This window comes from Piliocolobus tephrosceles, chromosome 2, assembly GCF_002776525.5.
Source record: "Piliocolobus tephrosceles isolate RC106 chromosome 2, ASM277652v3, whole genome shotgun sequence".
NCBI lineage: Eukaryota > Metazoa > Chordata > Mammalia > Primates > Cercopithecidae > Piliocolobus > Piliocolobus tephrosceles.
The window spans coordinates 164,839,913-164,866,495 of NC_045435.1; the positions used below are offsets into that span (position 1 = coordinate 164,839,913).

General features: G+C 36.7%; 1 protein-coding gene and 1 non-coding gene across 10 annotated transcripts in view; both read right to left on the minus strand.

The window, feature by feature from the left end:
- XRN1 (5'-3' exoribonuclease 1) overlaps nt 1-26,583 on the minus strand; it is a 141,643-nt gene that overhangs the window by 107,678 nt on the left and 7,382 nt on the right. For all 9 annotated transcript variants that reach the window (XM_023215348.2, XM_023215347.2, XM_023215344.3 and 6 more), the window contains exons 2-17: nt 24,590-24,822; nt 20,163-20,260; nt 18,842-18,951; nt 18,640-18,750; nt 16,985-17,067; nt 16,257-16,344; nt 16,004-16,172; nt 14,917-14,984; nt 14,458-14,595; nt 12,274-12,340; nt 11,971-12,076; nt 10,289-10,378; nt 7,286-7,442; nt 5,712-5,831; nt 1,385-1,554; nt 43-163 (exon numbers count right to left, since the gene is read on the minus strand). In XM_023215348.2, coding sequence (XP_023071116.1) covers nt 43-163; nt 1,385-1,554; nt 5,712-5,831; nt 7,286-7,442; nt 10,289-10,378; nt 11,971-12,076; nt 12,274-12,340; nt 14,458-14,595; nt 14,917-14,984; nt 16,004-16,172; nt 16,257-16,344; nt 16,985-17,067; nt 18,640-18,750; nt 18,842-18,951; nt 20,163-20,260; nt 24,590-24,822 — 1,929 coding nt within the window. The remainder of the gene's footprint in view (nt 1-42; nt 164-1,384; nt 1,555-5,711; nt 5,832-7,285; nt 7,443-10,288; nt 10,379-11,970; nt 12,077-12,273; nt 12,341-14,457; nt 14,596-14,916; nt 14,985-16,003; nt 16,173-16,256; nt 16,345-16,984; nt 17,068-18,639; nt 18,751-18,841; nt 18,952-20,162; nt 20,261-24,589; nt 24,823-26,583) is intronic.
- On the minus strand, nt 13,652-13,819 carry LOC111544773. Its single transcript, XR_002732279.1, has one exon. It is a non-coding gene; the product is annotated as a U1 spliceosomal RNA (small nuclear RNA).

Here is a 26,583-nt window from a genome sequence, read left to right on the forward strand (position 1 = left end):
ACTTCATAAAGTGAAAAAATTCTGAATTAAATAGCCACTGACTTTGTGTTTGATGTGTTTCAGAGTAGGAAATCCACAGAAATATAACGCCTTCTGGTCAACTCTGGTTATTTTGTTTTTGTTTATGTCTACACGCCAAGCATCTAATGATATTATTTTATACCTAGAAAATAAATCAAGGTATTTAATTTAAAATTAATACATTACAAACAATTACAGTTTTTAAATTTTCCCTTGAATATTTCATAAGGTTCATCCTTGTTTTTAAAGAAGAGAATGACAATAAGTTCCAGATGAAGAAAACACAAGCAGAGGCCGGGCGCGGTGGGTTAAGCCTGTAATCCCAGCACTTTGGGAGGCTGAGACGGGCGGATCACGAGGTCAGGAGATCGAGACCATCCTGGCTAACACGGTGAAACCCTGTCTCTACCTAAAAAAATACAAAAAACTAGCCAGGCGAGGTGGCGGGCGCCTGTAGTCCCAGCTACTTGCGAGGCTGAGGCAGGAGAATGGCATGAACCCGGAAGGTGGAGCTTGCAGTGAGCTGAGATCTGGCCACTGCACTCCAGCCCAGGCGATAGAGCGAGACTCCGTCTCAAAAAAAAAAACACAAGCAGATAACCAGCCTCTCTACTGTTATTGGTCTAGACACAATCATCCCTGTAGATTACTAAGTTGAGATCTTCCCCATTAATCTAAAACAAAACTGTATATATAAGTTTTAAGAGAAAATATGACACGTAACACAAATCTCCACATCCTCCATGTTCCAAAACCCAGGATGGAAAATAAACATTTTATAATGCCTATTTTATCTTTCTCTTTCCTTTAACAAAAGGAAAAGTTGTAACTGAGAGATGTTTACTTTATTTGCCACTGAATTGCCATCTAGGCAGATTATTTGCAGGGAAGATGAGAGAAGAGAAAAAACAAGGAAGTAATGAAGAGAAAAAAATGGAGATCTTTATTTCTTATTTCCGTCTTTCTAGTTGGGTGGCTGGGGGGTATAATCATCAATGTCACAGCGTTATCAAATGATGCTGGGAGCAGAGACATTGACAATGGAAACAAAAATTCACATATCCATTCGAGGGAGACAAAATGCAGGGATATACATTAGAGAGAAAAAATTCAAACACTTTTAATAGAAGGAGGAAAGAGAAATGCAGAATCTGACCAAAGTAGAGAATTATAGACACAAGTGTGAGAGATCCTTAGATCCTCAGCAAATTAGATGTAACTCACTGATTATCAATTGACTATAACTGTCATAAACTATTTGCTAATTCTCCAAACAGATATTCAAAGCTCCCTCTCCCCCACTTCTCACACCCTTGTGTTAGGAGGACTCTTTTGTTGTTGAAAAATTACCAAGTAACATTACCTTGTACAACACCGTTCTATGGCAGGGAACTTTTCCGGCCATGGAGAAGGGTAGACAAACTCTGTGTCTCTATCATACCAGCACATTAGGCACTCACTATGTTGGTTTCTTTTCCTCTCTTCTTTTTTGAGGGAGTGGTTACATGTCTCCATGGCTTCCAATAATCGCTTCTGAATATAAGGATTGACGAGAAGGGTTAAAAGTATAAAAATTCTGTAATCTCAACAAACAGAATAAGTCTTTTTCCTCCATATACAGTATAACCATTTGTGCTCTTGAAAAACAAAATCTTAACTAATGAAACTCTTCCATTTTATTGCATGAAAAATATGCTATTTGTTGTTTCAAAGGGCCCTAGAATACTGCTGCCACTGCAAAGTCCTCTGAAGCTATTACCCCAACAGTAGCCACTAAAGTGCAAATAAGCAAGGCAGCAGAAAATAAAATTTTAAGTGTGAATCTATTATAATTATTATATCATAATTCAGAGCATTAATCTCTTTACAAATTCTGTAGTAGTACAGCACTGTCCATCTTTCCAAATTAACTTACACATTTAAAGTAATTCCAATCAGGATATCAATGATTTAAAATATCTTTTTTTTTTTTTAAAAAAAGGGTAAGATACCAGTGTTAATATGGAAGAATGAATGTATGAACAGTAAAAAGTAACCTGGGACTTGTCTTACCAGATCCTATCACTTTTGATAAAGCTACTATAATCAAAACACTAGCACTGACACTACAAGAGACCCACAGACCAGAAGAACAGAATAGATAGAGTTCAATAATAGACCCAAATCTATGCCAAAACACAGTCCTTTAGGTATTTAAATAATAATGTCCTAACTAGCTATCCAGTTGAAAAAAAAGCACATACACTTCTGAACTTCCTACCATATATAAAAACAAGTATCACAATAACAAAATAATAAATGTATCAGAAGAAAATCTAGGTGGTATTGATAATTTAGTGTGATAAACTTTTATTTAAGGAAGACAGAAAAAAACCTAACAGCCTTAAGGGGAAAGACATTTTTTAAGTAAAAGATAATGTATATGACAGAAAATGCCATATACAAATCAAGAGACAGATGTGATACTGGGGAAAACTATTTCTAATATACAAAGTAGCTAAAAATCAAAAGAAAAAAAGAAAAATCGGGGAAAGAATAAAACAAGCAAATTACAAAAGAGAAAATGCAAAAGGTAAACATACATAAAAGTATTTTCAATAAGACATACGGACCAATGGAACAAAATAGCCCAGAAATAAATCCGTAATTTATAGCTGTCTGATTTTTGACAAGGTTGCCAAGAACACACAACCGGGCAAGGACTGCCTCTTCAATAAATGGTGTTGGGACAACTGAATATCCATATGCAGAAGAATAAAATTGGACTTTTATCTTACCATAAACAAAATCAACTCAAAATGGATTAAAAACTTAAACATTAAAACCTTAAACTATAAAACTACTAGAAAATAACATAGGACAAAAACCTCTTGACACTGGTCTTGGCAATAATTTTTTGGATATGACTGGTGACATGGCTGAATTAATAAAGTCATATTTGGGAGAAGTACATGGCAAAAAGGCATAAACATTTTTGTTTATGTTTTGAGACAGGGATTTGCTCTGACACCCACGCTGGAGTGCAGTGAGGCAATCATGGCTTACTGCAGCCTCGACCTCCTGGGCTCAAGCGATCCTCTCACTTCAGCCTCCCAGGCAGTTGGGAATACAGGCATACACCACAATATCCAGTTAATTTTTTTTGGAGGGGTAGAGGTTGGGTCTTGCTATGTTGCCCAGGGTGGGCTTGAATTCCTGGGCTCAGGCAATCCTCCCAAAGTGTTGAGATTACAGGTGTGAGCCATAAACATTATTTTTGATGAGAATTTCAGCTGCAGGATGAGAACAGTTGTCAAGATATAACAAAATCTTGCAGTCATCATCCAGTCAGCTTCCCTGCAGTGAGCACAAGCTGCTGGTACAAAATGTTTGTGAAACCAATCTGAAAAGATGTCCCTGGTGATCCATGCCTTTTTATCAGCATAATAATGGACTGGTATTAAATTAACACCTTGAAAACAATGAGAATGCAAGCTTTTGCCTATCACAGCAAGTTTACACTTACGCATGCTGGGACTACAAGCGCCCTCCACCACGCCCTGCTAATTTTTGCTATTTTTAGTGGAGACGGGATTTCATCGTGTTAAGCCAGGATGGTCTTGATCTCCTGACCTCGTGATCCGCCTGCCTCGGCCTCCCAAAGTGCTGGGATTACAGGCATGAGCCACCGTGCCCGGCCTCAAGTTACTTTCTTAGGAGTTTTTGCATCTACTTTTAGGAGGAGTATCAGTCAGTAATTTTTATTTAACGCCATGTCAAATTTGAGTATCTGGAATATGCTAGTCTAATAAAATGTTGGGAAGCAATTTCCTTTCTTCTATTTCTGAAACTTTGTGTAAGACTGGCATTATCTCGGCCAGGCACAGTGGCTAACACCTGTAATCCCAGCACTTTGGGAGGTTGAGGTGGACGGATCATGAGGTCAGGAGATTGAGGCTATCCTGGCTAACACGGTGAAACCCCGTCTCTGCTAAAAGTACAAAAAATTAGCCAGGCTTGGTGGCGGGTGCCTGTAGTCCCAGCTACTCAGGAGGCTGAGGCAGGAGAATGGCGTGAACCCAGGAGGCAGAGCTTGCAGTGAGCGGAGATAGTGCCACTGCACTCCAGCCTGGGAAACAGGGCAAGACTCCATCTCACAAAAAAAAAAAAAAAAAAAAAAAAAGATTGGCATTATTTCTTAAATGTTTGCTAGAATTCACAACTGAAGACATCAGGGCCTAGAAGATATAAAAGACTATTCAGATTTTTATATTTTTTTCTGTGAGTTTTGCTAAGTTGTGATGAAGTATGTTCACTTCATCTAGGTTGCTGAATTTGTTGACATAAAGTTTGATCATAACATTCCTTAACTATCCTTTTACTATATGTAGGAACTGTAAGATATCTCTTCTTTCATTCCCAATATTGGTAATTTATGTCTGTCTTCCCCACTTTTATTTAACTTTCTTGATTAGTTTAGGTAGGATTTACTGACTTTATTACTCTTTTCAAAGAACCAACTTTTGATGTCATTAATTTTTCTCCATTGTTTGTTCATTTTCTGTAGATTTCAGCTTCTTTTTATTTCCCTCATTCTGCTTGAGTTTAATTTGCTCTTCTTTTTCTATCTTCTTAAGGCAGAAGCTTAAGTAGTTTATTTTAAATCTTCTTCTTGTTTAGCATAAATATCTAGAACCTTAAATTTCCTTTTAAGCCCTGCTTTAGTCATATCATACCGACCATGGATCCTTTTTCTTTCTTTCCTGAGGGGAAAAAAAGCAGTCCTCCCGTTTTGGCCTCCCAAAGTGTTGGGATAACAGGTGTGTGCCACCACGCTCAGCCCCGATTATGATGTATTGTATTTTAATCATCATTCAGATCAAAATATTTTCTAATTTTTCTTTTAATTTCTTCTTTCATCATAGGTTATTTAGAAGTGTGCTATTCAGTTTCAAAACATATAGGGATTCCCCAGATCTTTGTTACTATTTCTAATTTAATTCTATGAGTAGGTTTATAGCATTATTCAAATCTTCTTTATCCTTATTGAATTTTTGTCCTCTTGCATTATTCCTCAGAGAAAAGTGTTGAAATTTCTAGCTATAATTCTGATAATTTTTGCTTCATGTATTTTAGGCTCTCTTATGAGGTACAATATATTTAGGATTTTTATGTCTTCTTGAACTGAACTCTTTTTTTTTTAAATTTTTTTTATTTTTTATTATTATACTTTAAGTTCTAGGGTACATGTGCATAACGTGCAGGTTTGTTACATATGTATACTTGTGCCATGTTGGTGTGCTGCACCCATCAACTCGTCAGCACCCATCAATTCGTCATTTATATCAGGTATAACTCCCAATGCAATCCCTCCCCCCTCCCCCCCATGATAGGCCCCGATGTGTGATGTTCCCCTTCCCGAGTCCAAGTGATGTCATTGGAACTGAACTCTTTTTATCTGTATAAAACATCTCTTTATCTCTGGTAATATTACTCCTTGTTCTGAAGACTACTTTGTCTAATAATAGTAAAGCCACTTCAGCCTTATTATAATTAGCATACCTAGAAGTTTTTATGCACATAATGAAGAGGGTAGTTAAATCTCATTAACAAAACATAAATGGTGATTAAAACCCATTGCTCATTAACTTATGTGAAATAGTCTCTGATTAAGAATATATGTGTATGTAATGATTATTTCATGCACTGACCTCATCAATAAAAGGGATTAACACCACAGCTTCCCATTCCTGTTGTTTCCCATTTAGGTCAGTTTTAAAATCAGGTGGGTAATATTCTATAATTGGTGAGTCTTCACTGGTCATCAAATGCTGTGAAAATATAAAATAGCATAATCGAAATATAAGAACCAATATCAATATAGCTTTTCGTTAATGTATTTATAATATTTCCTGTTAGTTTAAAATTTCTAAGCAAACTAAATTTTTGTATCTCAGATATGTCACAATATACTTGCTATATTTTGATTTTCAACTATAAGAATTCTGATTTCACTGCTACTCCTCATTTACATATTTTACTAACCTAGTTATGTAGCAAAGTCATCCTTACTCTCAACATTCATTTTAAATTAGTTTTTCTTGTTTTTTTCACTCTACAAGACACACAGCTAAATTGTTTTTCTATTCAGACTTCATTCAGTTCACCTAAAAGGCATCTAGTAGTCCTCTATTTTTAGCCTCAAATTGACAATTTACTTTCATGTCCTGAAGAACTGATTCTATTAAGTAATGTAACATCCAAGATAGTTTACAAGAAAAATAGCCTAAAATCCAAGAACCACTGCACCACTAATATCAAACAGAAATAGTTCAATAACACATTTCTATGACTTTATAACGTAGGTAGACAAAGAAAGCATAAGGAAATAAAGCAGTATACTCTCAGGGTAATACTCAAAATATTTAAAACAACCAGTACAGCATGGGCACTGTACAATAAAACAGACTGTAAAACACTTGCATGGTCATGCTGGTCCAGAGTGGTTGAGTATTAAAGCATATTGTATCCAAAGGCAGGCAAAAAAGAATCAAAGAAACTTATGAAGAAAGGGAAGCCAGGACCAAGAATGGGTTAAGGTTCAGAAAGATGCAGAAGGGAGTCTGACACTGCTAAAGAAGTAAAAGGTGTGTGTGTGTCTACTCCAATTCCTGACCAAACCATGGAATTAAAAGAACAGATTGTTACCCTCGAAGAATGATACAAAGTATAACTTCAGAATCACCTTAGTAGGCTTAGGGTAATTTTGGTAACCTTATCACTCCTGAAATATTTTCCTCCTGTTACAAGAAATATGTTAACCAAAGAAAGCTTTTTATTTCACAATTTGATAAATAAAATGTTTAAAAACAAACATATACTTAGGTAGTACTGCTGTTGGGATAAACGACTTACTAGAACCATCCCTGTACCAAAAGGTAGAGAATAAAAGGAAGAGAAATGAATCTATAAATGTAGACAAAGTAGATAGCTTCAGATTTTTTCTGTTTTAGTCTACTTTCTTCAGTGTAGAGACAAATTGAAAATCTGTTAAAAGGTGCTGAAAATGAAGCCAGGCTCAAAATGGTTTACAGAGTTTCTTTGCATCTTCAAAACAAAGCTAACTTTAAATCAAGGAATTACTTTTCAAGGGACTTGTTAAACAAATACTATGGTTTAAAACTGAAAGTAACTATTTAGCCACCAAATAAATTTGAGTATTATTGTTTCCAGGTTTGTCCTAAATATGAAAAAGGACATACAAACATTTAATTCTAAAGCCCACCTGGTAGCATGTAGGAAGTAAATTTTTGCTGGCTGCTGGAAGTACAGCAAGAAGCTGTTCAAACGGCTTAAAAGGTTTTCCTAGTTCAAAATGGATTTTGAGTGTACTGATGTTGCGTATATCAGATAGGAAAGGTGCATAATGATAAGGATAATACCTATAAAACAAAACTGAGTTTTAAACAACTGGCATCTTTATGAATTAGGTTAATAATAAGCATATACTTTTCCCCATATTTTAAACACCATATAAAAATGATTTTGAAAAATTAGTACTGCCCATAATTCTACCATTTGAATATAAGAAATTAGCACTGTTGGAAAACTTAGGTCATTTGATGGCAACAAATGTTACATTTCCTGAATTTTTTTTTTTTTTTTTTTTGGATGGAGTCTCGCTCTGTCACCCAGGCTGGAGCACAGTGGCGCAATCCTGGCTCACTGCAAGCTCCGCCTCCCAGGTTCACACCATTCTCTTGCCTCAGCCTCCCAAGTAGCTGGGACTACAGGCGCCTGCTACCACCCTGGGCTAATGTTTTGTATTTTTAGTAGAGATAGGGTTTCACCTTGTTAGCCAGGATGGTCTCGATCTCCTGACCTCGTGATCCGCCCGCCTCAGCCTCCCCAAGTGCTGGGATTACAGGCGGATTACCAGCCTATTCCCTGAATTTTTAAAGTGTGGTTTCACATTTCTGAAATTGGGATGAATGATGAATCAGATAGTTGAAAAACACATATAATGTAAGGCTTTTTTGCTTTTTTTAATTCTCAAAATGTTGATTGTGAATCTTCCAATCAATAGATTGAACCAGAAATAATGAGGTAGTCAGAAGACTTTCAGTTTGGTCACTTGAGCCCGGACCATTTAAGCAAGAGGCTGGAAACAGTTGGATGTTCTGGTAAAAGCTCACAAGGAGAGGAAGAAAAGTGAGTCTGAGCTTATCTGGCCATTACCAGTCAGATCTAAGAACTTTTATCTTTGAATTAGCATGCTTATTATTGTATTTGTGATAAGGATGAAACCGGGTATCGATCACATACACTAATTGTTTTTATTACCTTCTTATCTTAATTACAGGTATAAATATTTTATGAAGCTTTGAACAAACAATTTTTAAAAATTTCAATATGCTCATCATGTTTGACTCAGGATACCAAAAAAATTGAAATGTTTTTATATTCCATAATTATGGCATACATTTCAAAAAAATGGGGAAGTTTAGGAGGCCAAATGCCATGTGGAATAGAAAATGGATAGACTTTGGAATCAGACAGGCTTTGACTTGATTCTTGGGTTTATAATCTTTAGGAAGATTACCTAACCTTTCTTAACCTTTCAGAACCTCAATTTCTTCATCTGTAAAAGGGAGAAAACAATGTTTACTTTAAATAGTTGTGAAGATTATGTGAGAGCATGCTTTTTATGTGCTTGGCCTTAATGTAAGTTACAACAGGAATAACTTACATTCACACTATTTTAAAAATGGTAAATCAAGGATTTTCTTCATGAGATTGCTCCTCAGGGAGGCCCTAAGAATCAGGTGATCATAAAACTTTTTTCAAAGGCTTTATTAAGTAAAACCATGATTAATGTCATGTTATTTTGCATTGGTTTGTATTGCTAGATGGCTCTGAAACAGAGCCTAGCACAGGTGCTTTGAACAAAACCAAACCAAACGGAGCTGTGTTATCACCTAAAAGTCTCTAGTATTCACTGTATCATTGTTTGGTTTTTTATTTTTCTACTTTGGTGGATGGTCTGAAAATGCAGATGAGATTTGCTAGAATAGGAAACATGAGAGAAACAAAACTATTACTATTTCCAGTAAAAACAAATAATTGGGAGGCTGAGGCACAATAATTGCTTGCACCCAGGAAGGGGAGGTTGCAGCAGTGAGCCAAGACTGAACCACTGCACCGTAGCCTCGGTGACAGAACAAGAAAGAAAGCAAATAACTCCTTTCTCTTTTCTTCTTCACCTTTCTAGCCCGTCATACCAGTAAGCCCATTCTTCAATGATTATTCTTTTTTTTTTTTTTTTTTAAGAGACAGAGTCTCGTTCTGTTGCCCAGGCTGGAGTGCAGTGGTGAGACCTCAGCTCAGCTCACTGCAGCCTCCACCTCCCAAGTTCAAGCGATTCTCCTGCCTCAGCCTCCCAAGTAGCTGGGACTACAGAGGCACACCACCACGCCCAGCTAATTTTTGCATTTTTAGTAGAGATGGGGTTTCACCATGTTGGCCAGGCTAGTCTCAAATTCTCGAACTCAAGTGATCTGTCCACCTTGGCCTCCCAAAGTGCTGGGATTAGAGGCGTGAGCCATTGTGCCTGAACACTTCAGTAATTATTCTTGATAGAGAATTCTTTAGCAAACACAAAAAACGTAAAGAGAATATAATGAACACCCTCACATAACCATTACTCCAACCCAATAATTATCAAGACTTTGTCAAACTTGACTAACCTTGATAGAGAACATTAAATCTTTACATTAACCAAGACCTCTTATTATGAGCCTTCTGCTAGGGCTGGAGAAGACATTACCTATATTTCACTTAAACCTGGTTGTATGGAAGTTTTAAAAAATTACCATAAGTAGAGGCCAGGCACAGTAACTCACGCCTGTAATCCTAGCACTTTGGGAGGCCGAGGTGGGTGGATCACCTGAGGTCAGGAGTTCAAGACCAGCCTGGCCAACAAGGAGAAACACCATCTCTAATAAAAATATAAAAATTAGCCAGTCGTGGTGGCGCATGCCTGTAATCCAAGCTACTCAGGGGGCTGAGGCAGGAGAATCGCTTGAACTCAGGAGGCGGAGACTGAAATGAGCTAAGATCATGCCATTGCATTCCAGCCTGGGCAACAGAGTGAGATTCTGTCTCAAAAAAAAAAAAAAAAAAAAATTTACCATAAGTAGAAATAAAAGGAAGTGCTCCCTAAACAAGCCTCTAGTAGAATGAATCATTATAAAAAGACAAAATTTTATTTTTGTTTTTATTCTCTCACCAGCTCCAGGACTGAACTCCATGATAGTAATAGTGCAAAATCCACTGTATTGCCTGAACATAACATGCAGCTTGATCAGCCAGAAAGTCACTGAAAATAGAATATTTTCATTATAATATATTTTTTGAAGATATGCCAGTATCTTTAGAGCATGATATCTGCTGATACAACATTTTACCTCAGATGATTTATGTAATCAATGAATTAGCTATTTATAGCTAAAAATTATAATCCTAAAAACTCCAAAATATTTTTAAAAATTCCATCCTGTTACATTATAGTTTTCCTAAACCAACTATCAAAATAGATAAACCTGTTATTCATATTTACTCAGTTAATGTACCACTCCTTTGGTTTGAAGATTTACCCAATGAAGCTTTCCATAGTGACACTACCACTCTCTTAAATAGTGGGGGTGAGATGGGAGAAAGGGATGGGAATCTTCCTTATATGGGATGATATTTCAGAGAAGCAAAGGAGCAAATCAGGAAGATCTTAAAATTTGGTTACAGAAGCTAGAACACGTTCAGAAGTGCTGTATGTGAACAATATTCCCTCTAATCCTTTCTTTGTCAAAAATCAAATGCCATCTTCTAAGTTTGGGTAAAATAAGTCTTCAAATCATCAAAACAAAACAAAACAGAGCCCTGGGCTAAAGGCAAAAGTATTCACTTAGAAATTCCATAACTACGTATTTCTGGGAGGTATGTTTTTTATCATGAAAAATAATTGCTTTTTTATTACAAACGAACTATTTCCTCATGAGTGAAAATCTGGATAATGAAGAACAGCATTTTTATCATCTTATAACCATCACTTTTACATTTTGTAGTGTTTCGGTCTTTTTTCTGTATCTAGGTTTTTTTAAGTGTTAATGAGAGCATACTGTATATATGATTTCATGTACTTCCTTTACAATTTGTACTTAATAATGTACTATAAGCATCCTTCCAAATTGTTATGAACTTTCTGCAAGTACCAGTTTAGCAGTTCTGCAGATTCTGGAGATGGAAGAGGTGACAGAGATGGTGACTGTAATAAAGAAGCAGTGGCCAATTATGATGAACCTTCTTACTGGACATTTAGATTATTTCTAAATTTTTACTATTATAAACAACTTTGTAACAAAAATCCTTATATATAAGGATCATTTTCTCTTCAGCAATTTTTATCACAGTAATATAATACAAGTCAGAATTAATACCATCTTCTTCAAAACCAGATTAGTTGAAACATACATAATAATTTTTTTTTTTTTTTTTTTTTTTGAGACGGAGTCTCGCTCTGTCACCCAAGCTGGAGTGCAGTGGCCGGATCTCAGCTCACCGCAAGCTCCGCCTCCCAGGTTCACGCCATTCTCCTGCCTCAGCCTCCTGAGTAGTTGGGACTACAGGCGCCGCCACCTTGCCCGGCTAGTTTTTTGTATTTTTAGTAGAGACAGGGTTTCACCGTGTTAGCCAGGATGGTCTCCATCTCCTGACCTCGTGATCCGCCCGTCTCGGCCTCCCATAGTGCTGGGATTACAGGCTTGAGCCACCGTGCCCGGCCGAAACATACATAATAATTAATGAAACCAAAAAATCCTTTTTCTCCCACTACTTTATCAAAATTATGTTGTTTTCTGAATAACTGTAAAATCTGATTTTTTCTGTTTTAAAATAAAAGCATTGGCAAAAACGTACTCAGATACTATGTCAACCCCCATCTTCGTCATGTAATATGTTCTTTTATATTGTCTAAACTCAGTTTCAAATAGGTCATCATCTTCAGTCTCATCTTCTAAATTATCTGGGAAAAAAGAAAGATAGTGACTGACAATTATGAATAGCCTGTTTTTCCCCCTAATGATTTGATAAATGTATATCCAAGTTGATACTTATAAGCTATCACAGAAATCTGTTCCACCCAAAATTTGTAATAATAAAGAAAAGGTACAACTATCCCGTCAAAGTAGTAACATATCAAAACACATACTTCGTACTTACCCTTAGAAGTTACCATTTCGCCTTCATTTTTGTCTAAAGCAGCCCAACACAGAGAATTTTCCTGGCCCTATAAATTGTAAATCAACATAAAATGAATGGTAAGATACATTTCAAAATAAGATGTCATTTCTCTTCCATGCACCCATTTGCTTTTCTATAGTTCTTCCATGTTATAACATCCTTCATATCCTGCCCACCTTTTTTTCCTCCCTTGTGATCTCAATCCTTTCTCTCCTCTATTCTCTGATTTCCTGTCTACTGCCAATGACTCTCTTTAGTTCTTCCTACTCCCTTATCCCCATTTCCTTTCTTTCATCCAACTTATGGCCTCTACAAATTTCCTATGTCTGGGCTATTCCTGTACAGTGTCTCTAAAGTTAGCTGCATATGGCTGGAAGACTGGTGAAGTTTAAGGACCAAATTGTGGTGGGGAAACCAGGGATTACTGACAGGTAAGTTTAGTGTGTACAGGTTCCCAAAAAGTTGCAGTGCGTGTTTTCTTAGGGGAGAAAGAAGAAAAAAAAAAAACACACCACACACAAAAACCAGTGGAATGCAGACTGACTGCTGCCAAGTTCCAGTGAGAAGGAGCTAAGTAGCGAGAAGGACTACACTACGGAAAACAAGGTCAGTTGCCCCTCCTGGAGCAAGAGTCATTAGGTTTGAACCTAAATAGAACCAGTACAGCAAGGACAGTAAGAAACTCAACAGAATCGTGGCCGGGCGCGGTGGCTCACACTTGTAATCCCAGCACTTAAGAGAGGCTGAGGCGGGCGGATCACAAGGTCAGGAGTTCGAGACCAGCATTACTAACATAGTGAAAACCCGTCTCAACTAAAAAATACAAAAATTAGCTGGGTGGTGGTGTGCGCCTCTAATCCCAACTACTCACGAGGCTGAGGCAGGAGAATCCTTGAACCCAGGAGGTGGAGGTTGCAGTGAGCCAAGATTATGCCATTGCACACCAGCCTGGGTGACAGAGCGACACACTGTCTCCAAAAAAAAGGAACAACAGAATCCAATAATTATGGAGAGGCTGAGGAATTTTCACAAGAGGTTTACTTTTCAAGTTAACACAAGACACTCTTTGGAGATTATCAGAGATGTTTTGCAGGGCACTATCATATTCTAATTGATTCTATTATTCATTTATTAGGCACATAACATTTATTAGATATTGTGCTATTAAGTTTGCACAAAAGTAATTGTGGTTTTTGCCATTACTGTTAGACTATTGTATTTTATATGTAAATCATTTCTAGACAAAAATCACTGATCTAGTTAATATCTCATATCATTAAATGCTATAAATATCCACATTTTAAAAACTAGTCCATTGTTTCAAAATAACAATTTTTTTTTAATTAAAAAAAATTGCCAGGGGAAAGCGTGAATGCAGTCCTCCACTACCATAAGTCATGCAGTTGAGTTTCCCACATTTGGCGAAATCACAGGGCATCAGCACAGTCAGAGTGCAATGGATAAATCTCGCCCTCGGAAAACCACCCTCATGATCATGGTGTCCTCCCTGTCAGGTTTTAAATAATTGTTTTTCTTTTTCTTTTTGAGACAGAGTCTCACTCTATCAGCCAGGCTGGAGTGCAGTGGCCCGATCTTGGCTCACTGCAACCTCTGTCTCCCAGGTTCAAGCGATTCTTGTGCCTCAGCCTCCCAAGTAGCTGGGACTACAGGTGCCCGCCACCACACCCAGCTAATTTTGTTTTTTTTAGTAGAGATGGGGTTTCGCCATGTTGGCCAGGCTGGTCTCAAACTCCTGACTTCAGGTAATTCACCCACCTCTGCCTCCCAAAGTGCTGGAATTACAAGTGTGAGCCACTGCACCTGGCCTTAAATAACTATTTTTAATAACATGTTTTAAATAATTGTTTTAAAAAGATAAATCATTTTCTGGGCTTTTATGTTTAGAAATGTTTTCCACATTTATTAACATAAAACACAATGTACCTCTTCAACAGTAAAAATAAGAAACTGATTACTGAAGATCTGGTTAAGTGATAGAAGCTAATAGAAAAAAAGAAACCAATTTCTGAAATGCCTATAGAGAGGAAGAAAGAGAAATAAAACAAGGCAATCCCAAATCATAAGAAGAAAAATGAGAAACAAAGAATATAATTTTTGCCATTACAGTTAAAATAATGAAAGGACACCTAAAAAAACAGACACCTTTAATTTTTTCTTTTCCTTGTAGTTTCTGGCTTCTTCTGCTGCTACACCTGCTGCTTCGTTGAGGTACTTGTTACCAACTTTGCTTTCAAACCATTTTAGGTCCACAAAAACTTCACTGAAGTGCTCCCGATCAAACTGTACAAAAATATTTAAATTTATTTTAAAATAATTTAAGTATATCTAGAAAAATACAAATCAAACTTATAACAGTGACTACTACTGGGGTATAGGAAATTGGAGAATGTTACTCTTTTATAAATACGGGAAACCTCATGTGTGACTCTAAAAATACAAATAGAAAGCAAATAAAAGTAAAATTAATTTAGTAAAAGTGTTTATACTGAATGAGCAACTGGAATAGAATTATAAAACCCCTTTCTTATGGTATTACATAATTGGTAACTGACCATTTATAGCTACTCTGCGAAAGAAAAACAAAAATTTCTAGTTACTTACATCTGATAGTTTCACAAGGTATTTCTCAAATCGAGGTAAGTTGAGATGCCCACTTTCATTAATATAACCTAAAAGAAACAAAAATTTCAATCTGTACTACAAGCTGACATTTTTTCTAAACAATTCCACAAAATTCTGTCTACAAAATGTTGAATGTTCATGTTCTACAGTACTAATCAAGAAAAAAGTGTTGGACTATATACAAACTGGCCCTAGTTTCTATGAATTTTATGCTACTATAATATGCAACATGTAAGTATAGAAGCCAAATATAAGAAATTCCAGGTTCCACAGAATAATAATCCAACATTTGGTAACAATTAATTAAATATGTTCTATAATATATCTAGATCATTCAATTTGATACGTTAACTTAAGGACTGATGTCCTGCTACCCTGTGATCTGTTATTCAGCATCACTATGTTTGTCAATTTTGTTTTCATTGAAAAATCACTGCTTCATATTAAATACTCTGATGCATATCCATTCAAAAAAATTGAATTTCTATGCTTAAATATGAAAAAGGTAAAACCAATAAATTATGCTGGCTTTCTTAAGGAATTAAAGGCAAAGATTAGGCCGGGTGTGGTGGCTCATGCCTGTAATCCCAGCACTTTGGGAAGCCAAGGCAGGTGATCACTTGAGGCCAGAAGTTTGAGACCAGCCTGGTCAATATGGTAAAACCCCATCTCCACTAAAAATACAGAACTTAGCCGGGCGTGGTGACACATGCCTGTAATCCCAGCTACTCAGGCGGCTGAGGCACAGGCATAGCTTGAACCCACTCCAGCCCGGGCAATACAGCAAGACCCCGTCCCCAAAATAAATAAATAATAAAAAATAAAGACAAAGATCAGTTAGCTATCAATAAGTGAGGTCCATTAACTCTGTTCACTTTCTTTCCCAGTCAATCACTGAAAATGACAACCTCAGAGATTAGCACCTTAGACCAAAATAAAACCTCAATGTTTTTCTATTTTAGCTGTGCATGCAATAATCACAATAATCTACTAAACTAAGTCACATTTTTAGGGTGAGATGGCACTAAATTAAAGTATCCTTGAGAGATTATTCAATTCTTCTTACCCCCAAGTTCTGGCAGGATGGTAATATATGTTCCATAAAGAAGAGGCAGTGCATCATGATTAATATGTAAATGAGGTAGATGAGGGATAAAATCATTACCAACAAGAAACCCCATCAAAATCCAATCATCTATTATCCTTTCAATATCATATTTAAATGTGATCTTTTCCTATAGTAAAATGGAGAACAAAGTCAAATGCAATGAAAATTGCTGCAATGGAAATCCTTGGTCCATGGCTTTATTAATACTTACTTTTAATACTGAAAACTCATAATCAATATACTCTCTCATTAAAGACAAGTGTAGAAGGTGAAATGTAGTTTCTTCTGGAGCACATACCCTGGAATTAGTCAGATGATCAAGATATAGTGAATTGTATTTTTAAGGTCCCAGCTTAAAAATGTAACAAAGCTTAAATCAAAATTATCATCAGAAGATAGGTCTTGTAATTAAGGCATACAATTTATATGAAAGTTGCAGGGTAACAAAGCTAAAAATACAACTGCAATGATAATAGATAACACATGTTAAAGTTCAAAACAATTGGTTTACATTATGTGTTCTGTGGAAGGATTCTCAGAATTAAGAAATCCTAAATAACATATAGTAGATGTAAAAAACTGCTGAGATCTGGTCCATTTAAGGCTGGTCTTTTCAATAAATAGCGCAAGGCAGATTGGATATCCACATGCAAAAGAATGAAGTTGGGCTCTTACCTTATACCACACACTAAAATTAACTCAAAATGAATCAAAGATCTAACCATAAAAGTTAAAACTCGAAAACTCTTAAAAAAAAAAAAAAGAAAAACAGATGAATTGGATCATAACAAAAAAACTTTTGTGCATCAAAGGACACTATCAACATAGTGAAAAGGCAACCTACAGAATGAGAGAAAATATTTACAAATCATATATCTGTTAAAGAATTACTATCCAGGCATAATTTCTTTCTTCCAACATACATGCTATATAATTTACCGTTGTGTTTTCTTGCCACCAAATCGAACTTCTTCTCTCAAGAGAGAAAAATGCGCCTCATGACTTGTTAATCCAAGCATAATCTGTTGAAAAATGATTAAGAAATGTTTTTGTTCTCCCATTTTTAATATTAGGTTCACAAAAGCAATTAAAAAACAATTCTACACAAGGAAGAATAAGAAACAATTAGCACATTAAATAAATAACAAAACATTATCTATTTGTAGGTTATAAATGGGATAAAGTGTACTTTTCTAAGAAAAATATGTTCCCCTTAGCTCACATGCTTTTCATAACCATTACCCTATCCCCTACCCCCTCTCCTCATTCTATTCCTCCAAATCCCAAAAGTCTCCTCTTGGTTTCACATATTTCTACTTGCCGTGGGGGAACTGGTTAGAAATTAGAGGTAGTAGCTTTTCTATGACCAAAGAATGCAGGACTCTTCTGGAGACCAGGATAGCCCTAGTATATGAAAACTCAGGAAAAAAAAAATTGAAAAGGGCACTTTCAGTTAATTTTCTCACATAGTATTTTTTTTTTTTTTTTTTTTTTTTTTTTGAGACAGAGTCCAGGCAGGAGCAGTGGCGCAATCTTGGCTCACTGTAACCTCCACCTCCCAGCTTCAAGCAATTCTCCCTGCCTCAGCCTCCAGAGTAGCTGGGATTACAGGTACCTGCCATTATGCCCGGCTAATTTTTGTATTTTTTAGTAGAGATGGGGTTTAGCCATGTTGGTCAGGGTGGTCTTGAACTCCTGACCTTAGATGATCTGGCCGCCTCGGCCTCCCAAAGAGCTGGGATTACAGGCATGAGCCACCATGCCCGGCCTCTCACACAGTATTCTATTACCAAGTAAGTCTCTGTTGAGACATATCAATCAAATGCCATGTACTTGCATACTGTTTATTTCAATCTTGATTCAAACAAGAACAAAATGAAACATTTATGAGGCAATCAGGGAAATGATAATACTAACTGGTTATTTCTATATTAAGAACGGGTTGTTAATTTCTGTTTTAGGTGGGATGATGGCATTGTGGTTTTGTATTTTTTTCTAAAAAAAAAAAAACCCTAATCCTTTAAAGAAACATTATGAAACATATATAAATTAAATGATAAAATGTTTAGGATTTGCTTTAATAATTGGGCGGGGAACAGGTAGGAGAGAGAAGAGACAGATGATTAGGGGTAGAAATTTAAAATTATTTAAGTTAGATGAAGGGCATAGGATGTTCATTACATTACCTTTTCTATTTTTGTTTATGCTTGAAAATGTCAGTAATAAATAAAAGTCTAGTAAAGGTACTTGGAACATGGAGTTTTCAGATCAGGAGGTATTAAAAACCATGTATTAAGCCCGAGGTTATAAAAAGGCAGCCCCACTTCTCTGACCTCGACAAAGTATTCACGGCAAAGTATTCACAGCACTAGGATTAGTCACATCTGTAGACTACAGAGACCTGTTGGTCATAAACTACGGCTAAAAAGCTCATTTTCCAATGATTTTTAGAACTTTGGTAATGATAGAAGTAGCAATCATTATTATGTCTCCAATATTTGTTGCCACAGCCAGTAAGCTTCCTGTACAAAATGAAATCTCTTAGATATTTAATTATCAATGCATAAGTTTATAATAATAAAAATTATACCTACCAAGTCAGCATCTAAACCATAAAGACAGTGTCTGGTGTTTGGATCATGATCTGGCTTTGCTTTCTCGGATCTGATAAATTCCATGATTTTATGCTCTCCTTCTCCAGGAGTCTAAATAAAATGTTTTTAAAAATGCAGTAATATGGTATGCTTGAGAATATTAAATAATTTTTTAAAACTCTTTAAATAAAAAGATAATAACCTCATGGCCTGAGAAGTAGATGGTAACTCCTTGCCATGACTTGTCTGTGGAAATTTTCATATTTACAAAATACTTCAGATGCTCATGTAACCTGGCCATAAATTCAGTTCCTAAAAATAAGTTTTAAAAAGGTTAATCTAAGAAAGACATAAAAACATTTAAGTTCTCAGTGACAACACGTAACTGAATCTGAGCATGCAGGGAATAGCTAGGTAGGTATAGGATCTCCAAAGAAGGTCAAAAGCCCTCTTGCTTATCCTGAAAAACAAGTAATGTTCCTTTTCCTTGCAAATATCACAACTGTTTCTAATGTCACTAGTCCCCCTAAATAAAATCAGTGTCACATAGGGAAAGTCAAGGAATTTTACTAGTGACTCAGTACTGTGCTTCAGGAATTTTCATATAAGGGCAGAGTTTGAACTCTCTAAAGAACCTCAACCTTCTATTTCTTCTGCTGAATTCTGAAGTGTTTTTTTTATTTTTTTTTTTAAGGCTTGCAGCTTAAATCAGATTGTCAATAATAATACTAATATTACTACTGAAATTATTACTCTGAAAAATTATTACTAATTTGGAACCTGAGTCTACAATGATTACATTTTGGGAAAGGCTCAGATGGTCAATAGTCAAAAGCAATACAGTCTAAAACCACAATCAGGATAAAACTGTTGTTAAACTAAGCAATGTGTGACCAATGCACTTAAAGAAAGAGCAAATTACCACTGTTAGTAAAGAACTGATGAAAGTTAGATTTTAAGATTTTCATTCAAAGTAAAGAATTATAATGATGTTAGACGAAGGTTGTAGAAGTATAGAGTATGCTGCTGCATACAAAATTAAACGTAATACTGATAAATTCATTTTCCTTAAAGTCATAAAAATCTTAACTACTTTTGAGAAGCAGAGTAGTAAGTGTGCTGGACTCAGAGAATCAGTTTCTCACTCTCACTACCATAATATAGCTACATCAACTTGATAAGCTACAACCTCACCGAGTCTGTTTTAACATAAATAAATGGCAGGATTAGGACAGAAAGATATACAAACATAAGTTTCTTCAAGGTCTGCAATTCTGTACACTTGGGAGATTCCTGTCCCTATCTGCTCTAATTTATCTACATCTGAAAATCTCTACAGTTTTTGTAGGAGTATTTATGACCAAGGTGACCAAACTATCTCATGAGCAAACGTAAGTGGGAGAATACAGTAAATGGTACCCTAAGGCCAAAATAAATAGAGCACAGAAAATAAAATTCATTTAAAAACCAAGTTTTCAATTTACATTTCAATTCTGTCACAATTTTTCTCCCAGTGAATTTACCTGGTGTGATACAGTTGGAATCAAATCTGGCCTCTGTAGGAAGAGTTTCTCCCTTCTCTATTGCCTTTTTAATTTTGTCTTCTGCCTCCTTTGCTGACCTTAAAGGTTAAGGGAAAAAAGCACCTTAAGTTTTCTGAAAAAAAGTGAAGATCTTTATATAAACTGCTATGTAGGTGCCTTTATAACTAAAATAGCAATTCATCAGTTTTAAGGTTCAAAACGCCCAAGTTTTGAAATGATTATGATTGATAAAAATGAGCCTCAGGCTTGTTCTGTTTATTTAAAGAATTGAATTTTTCAGGCCAGGTGCAGTGGCTCACGCCTGTAACCCCAATATTTTGGGAGGCCAAGGTGGGAAGAATAATTGAGTCCAGGAGTTCAAGACCAGCTTGGGCAACAAAGCAAGATCCCATCGCTACAAAAATAAAAAAAATTAGCCAGGTACAGGGGCATGTGCCTATACTCTCAGCTAATTGGGAGGCTGAGGCAAAAGGATCTCTTGAGCCCAGGAGCTCGAGATTGCAATGAGTGATGATTGTACCCATTGCACTCCAGGTTGTGTGACAAAGTGAGTCCCTGTCTCATTTAAAAAAAATTGAATTTTTCAGATTAGGAATACAAAAGTAGGACATTTTAACAGAATGTTAAAAACATAAAATAATTATTGTCACAAATATATAGCAAATTCATTCTAAATTTAAGATCAAAATATAGCTTTGAATGTTCATTTTATATATACTACATCTAATGATAATGACATTTAATGATCTTAATCATTTAATGTATACTTTTAAGATCATTAAAATTATCCCTAAGATTATATAAAAATACAATTATAAAATTAAAATATCTATCTGTGTTTCCTAAAAACATTTAAAATGAAAGCCTAATGACATTAATGAAATAACTGCCAAATCATCACATTTTTGAGGCAACAGAATTTACTAGAAAGAACCTGAGTTTTACAGTCAGGCAAACCTGGATTTGAATATGGGTGTCTTAGTACCTGTCTGACTTCTACTGTAACCCTTTTGCAGCATACCAGCATGCCACACGGCATACAAGTTAGGAAGCTCTACTTTGAGTGTAGTTTCTACAGCCTTGCTACCAGCTTCATCTACTATGCCCCACAGAATTCTATTTCTGTGATGAACAAACTCTTCTTCATGGTTAACCTCTCTCTACCAACCTCTTTAACATAACAAAAACTCTGAGGATACCAACTCATTTGTATTATCTGCAATGTCTTCTTTCCTCTTTTCTTCCCTTCCTTCTTTGGCTGACCAAATGATTATTCAATGTTGTTATGTCACAAGGTCTTGGGATATAAAAAAAGAGAAATTATTCTTGGCCATGTGTGGTGGCTCACGCCTGTAATCCCAGCACTTTGGGAGGCCGAGGCAGGTGGATCACCTAAGGTCAGGAGTTTGAGACCAGCCTGGCCAACATGGCAAAACCCCGCCTCTATTAAAAATACAAAAAAATATTAGCCGGGTGTGGTGGTGCATGCCTGTAGTCCCAGCTACTCGGGAGGCTGAGACAGGAGAATCGCTTGAACTTGGGAGGCAGAGGCAGTAGTGAGCCGAGATCGTACCTCTGCACTCTAGCCTGGGCAAGACAGAGCAACATTCTCTACAAAAAAAAAAAAAAAAAAAAAATATTTCTGTTCTCAGAGATTACATTCTAGTGGGGAGGCAGAAAATTAAACAGCCATAATGTTTAATCTGGATGCAATAAAGAAAATGGGACAGGAATAAGATAAGACTATTGAAGTAATCTAGATTAAGATAATGGTAGTCTAGGCTGAGATAGTAGCATTAAAGATGAAAAGAAGTACATAGATGTGACAAATCTGAGACTGGATAAAGAGGACTGGATGTGAGGAATGAGAAGAGCGAGATGTCCAAACAACTCTTGGGACTTTTGGATTAGGTAGCTAGTGGCAGGTGTTGCCATTCATTGAAATAGGAAACACAGAAGGCAGGCTGTTTTAAGGGGAAGATGAGTTCAGGTCTAAATATGTTAACTCTGAAGTATATCTGGGGTTTCCAAAAGGAGACATTCAGTAGGCATTTGGATATACAGGAGCTAAGGAGAAAGCGATCCACCAGAAAGATAAATTTGGAGTCAACAGCAGAGATACAGTAATCAAAGCCATTGTATGAAATCACTCAGAGCCTAGGACAGAAACTTAAGAAACATTAATATTTAAGAAAAGCAGAGGGACAAAAGAAGACAAGGAAACTAAGAAAGTACAAGGAAAGAATGTGGTTACATGATGGTCAAAGAAAGGGAGAAGTTCAAGAAAGAAAGGTCAACACTGTTAAATGCTGTGGATAAATGAAGTAAGTTGAAGAAAGAATTATTCTTTGGATTTAGCCATAATCTTTTTTTTTTTTTTTTTTTGAGGCGTAGTTTTGCTCTGTTGCCCAGGCTGGAGTTCAGTGGTGTGATCTTGGCTCATTGCATCCTCCGCCTTCCGGGTTTAAGCAATTCTCTGCCTCAGCCTCCTGAGTAGCTGGGATTACAGGCGCCCACCACCATGCCTGGCTAATTGTTTTTATATTTTTAGTAGAGATGGGGTTTCACCCGCTTGGCCAGGCTGATCTTGAACTCCTGACCTCGTGATTCACCCGCCTCAGTCTCCCAAAGTGCTGGGATTACAGGTGTGAGCCACTGCGCCCGGCCTGGATTTAGCTGTAATCTTGTCAGGAAATTTTAGTGGCATCATGGGGATAAAAGGCAGATTTAGAAACAAGTAAAACAGGGAATTATGAATGGAGAAGGTCATTACTGTAGAGAATGGCAGAAAACTGACTAGGGGATTTCTAGGAAAAATGTAGTGCTCAATACCAGCACAGTATTTAACAAATGCTTGTTGTGGTTATAATGCATTGGCCCTCAACTTCCATTCCATTCTCCTTCTAGTTTACCTTCTGATACCAGGGAGGTTAAAAAGTTCTCAGGCTTCCCTGCAGCTAAGTATCTTGATATGACTCAGATTTTGCCAATTAGATGCCTTCATATAAGGTTTGGAAGGTGGAAGTGTGGTGATGCCTGCATCACAATTGAGGCACTGGAGCTCTGGTGTCTGCGTATATTTCAGCAATGGTAAAGAAGATCCCAGTATTCAGTATCTTTGGAGGTGCTGATAAGCAAGGAACAGGGAATCAGTTTTTTTCAGTACAGATCTAGCAGGTGCACTGTAGCTCTGGAACTAACAGATGCAGCAGTAGCTTCCTAATTGCTGAATTGTAACTACAGTGATGTATTCGTAGAGCCCCAGGTGACACCAAAACCTGGTCAGACATGGTGGCTCACACCTGTAATCCTAGCACTTTGGGAGGACAAGGTAGGCAGATCACTTGAAGGGTCAGGAGTTCAAGATGAGCCTGGCCAACAGAGTGAGATCCTGTCTCTACTAAAAATGTTAAAAAATTGGCTGGGCAAGGTGGCTCACACCTGTAATCCCAGCACTTTGGGAGACTGAGGTGGGTGGATCACCTGAGGTGAGGAGTTTGAGACCAGCCTGGCCAACATGGTGAAACTCTGCCTCTACTAAAAATACAAAAATTAGCTGGGCGTGGTGGCAGGTGCCTGCAATCACAGCTACTTGGGAGGTTGAGGCAGGAGAATCACTTGAGCCCGGGAGGTGGAGGTTGCAATGAGCTGAGATCAGGCCATTGCACTCCAGCCTGGGCGACAAGAGCAAAACTCTGTCTTTAAAAAAAAAAAAAGGCCAGGCACGGTGGCTCAAGCCTGTAATCCCAGCACTTTGGGAGGCCGAGACGGGCGGATCATGAGGTCAGGAGATCGAGACTATCCTGGCTAACACGGTGAAACCCCGTCTCTACTAAAAAATACAAAAAGCTAGCCGGGCGAGGTGGCTGGCGCCTGTAGTCCCAGCTACTCGGGAGGCTGAGGCAGGAGAATGGCATAAACGCGGGAGGCGGAGCTTGCAGTGAGCTGAGATCCGGCCACTGCACTCCAGCCCGAGCGACAGAGCGAGACTCTGTCTCAAAAAAAAAGAAAAAAAATTAGCTGGGTCTGGTGGCACCTGCCTGTAATCCTAGCTACTTAGAAGCTGAGGCACCGATAATCACTTGAACTGGGGAGATAGAGGTTACAGTGAGCTAAGACTGTACCACTGCACTGCAGCCCGGGTGATAAGAGTGAGATTCTGTCTCAACAAAGAAACAAACAAACAAATAAAAGAACCTCCAACATATGTTTTGAGAAAGGATATCTCACTGAGTTCCTAACTCATTACTTGACTGGTAAAATATGAAACTGAGATATTTCTATTTCTGGGGGAGTTTATGCAGAAAATAAACATGAACAGAAGATTGTGTTAAATCAATTATCTTTAAAATAATATATTTTTACTAAGCTAAATAATATTCCAAAATAAAACATAAATGTTTTACCTAAAACGCCTCCCACGCTGCTGGTTCATTTTTGCTCGAGGAGCCACACCATCAACAGCCATAAAGAACACTTTCCTGGGTTTAATAATGCGAAACAACACCTCCAGGTAGTGAAAAATATCAGTAAATATTTTATCATCTGAAATTCTAAAGTGAACATCATCATCATTAGGATGGGAGCACTGATGTATAATTCCATTCATATCCAGGTACAAGTTGTCAAATTCAGGAATCTGAAAAACAAAGAAAAATGCTTGAGATAATTTATTTTAATCAACTATAGATAACTTAAGCAGCAGGGAAAAGTGATTATTCAATTATAAAAAGCAGGATTTGTGTATTCTATTATATAAAAACTGAGCAAACAATCACAGATGAATAAAAAAAGTAAAGAATTGGTAATATGGTGACAAATTTGGTTATATACAATGCACCAATGACTTGATCAAATTTACTGTCAGGAAATAATCTACTTATTCAAAATAATATGCTCCAAGAAAACACCAAATAAAGTGCTTGGTTCATTTGGTACTCAAAATATTAGTTTAGTTCCTTCCTACCATTTGACATTAACTCAAGACCTCAATTTCCTCTACAATGGGTAACAAAAACCCCATTTACATCAAAAGGCTGTTTCTACATGGTTATCGAAAGGTTTAACATATGATGTAAAGCCTAATTGTATACTTAGTTTCACTGAAACAGTCACTGATTGGTTATATTAATTTTTACAATGTTAGATTATGCCAAGAAATTTATGAAACTGAAACCTGAAAAACAGATTTCTTGTTTGTAATATGTGGGTTAATAATTTGTAAAATCCGACTAACAAGCATCTGCTTTTATAAGAAGATCTTAATGGCTCTCTCATTTGTTTTTCCTCTATTTAAACGTTTGTGTTGGAACTCTTGGTCCCATCAGGAACAAAAATTTTCTTAAAAAGAAAAAAGGTAAATGTTTGTAAGGAAGGGGAACATTACTGAAACATATATTAAGATGGAACTGAAATGGGTGCAACTAAGGAGTTACATTTTGTAGTGTAATGAAAGAATCTTAGAATAGAGTCTGCCTTACGTATTCATTAAAGTAAATTACTTTGAATTTTCAAACATAAAAACATAAGGAGCTCTCCTTGTATAAACATAATAGAAATCACTTCTGAAACAGTAATTCAAGTTTTACAACATGTACAGGTAACAATGTATTTTCCTGCTATTGAGAAAATGGTATGCCTTTGAGTTTTGGGAGTGAAAAGTTTTGGTCTCTCAATCAATGAACACCATGTGGAATGTTCTTACTGAGTAACATGCTCAACTGAAACGATAGCTGTAACCATAAGATTTTTAAAGTGCACTCAAGATTAACTATTTGTTCCAAGAAATCTGAAAACCTCAATCAAAATCTCAGTGTGACTGTTCAACAAGGGTATTTTATTTATTTTTATTTTTATTTTTTGAGACAAGGTCTCGATCTGTCACCCAGGCTGGAGTGCAGTGGTGTGATCTTGGCTCACTGCAGCCGCCACCTCCCAGGCTCAAGCAATCCTCCCACCTCAGGCTTCAGTGTAGCTGGGACCACTGACACATGCCAACACACATGCTAATTTCATATCTTTTTCATACGCTAATTTCATACATTAATTTTCATATATTTTGTATGAAAAAATACCAGTCATGTTGCCCAGGCTGGTCTTGAACTCCCGAGCTCAAGCGACTTGCCTGCCCAGGCCTCCCAAAGTGATGGGATTACTACAGGTGTGAGCCACTACGCCTGGCCTCAGCACCAATGACTTGATCAAAAAAAAAAAAAATTTTTTTTTTTTACATTTTACAGAATTTTTTACATTTTACAGAATGATTCCAAAGTTTTCCTAGAATAAATATGCAATAATGGCCAAGAAGAGTATTAAAAAGAAGAGTAAGCTGGGTGTGGCAGCAAGTGTCTGTAGTTCAAGCTACTTGGGAGGCTGAGGTGAGAGGATCTTTGAACCCATA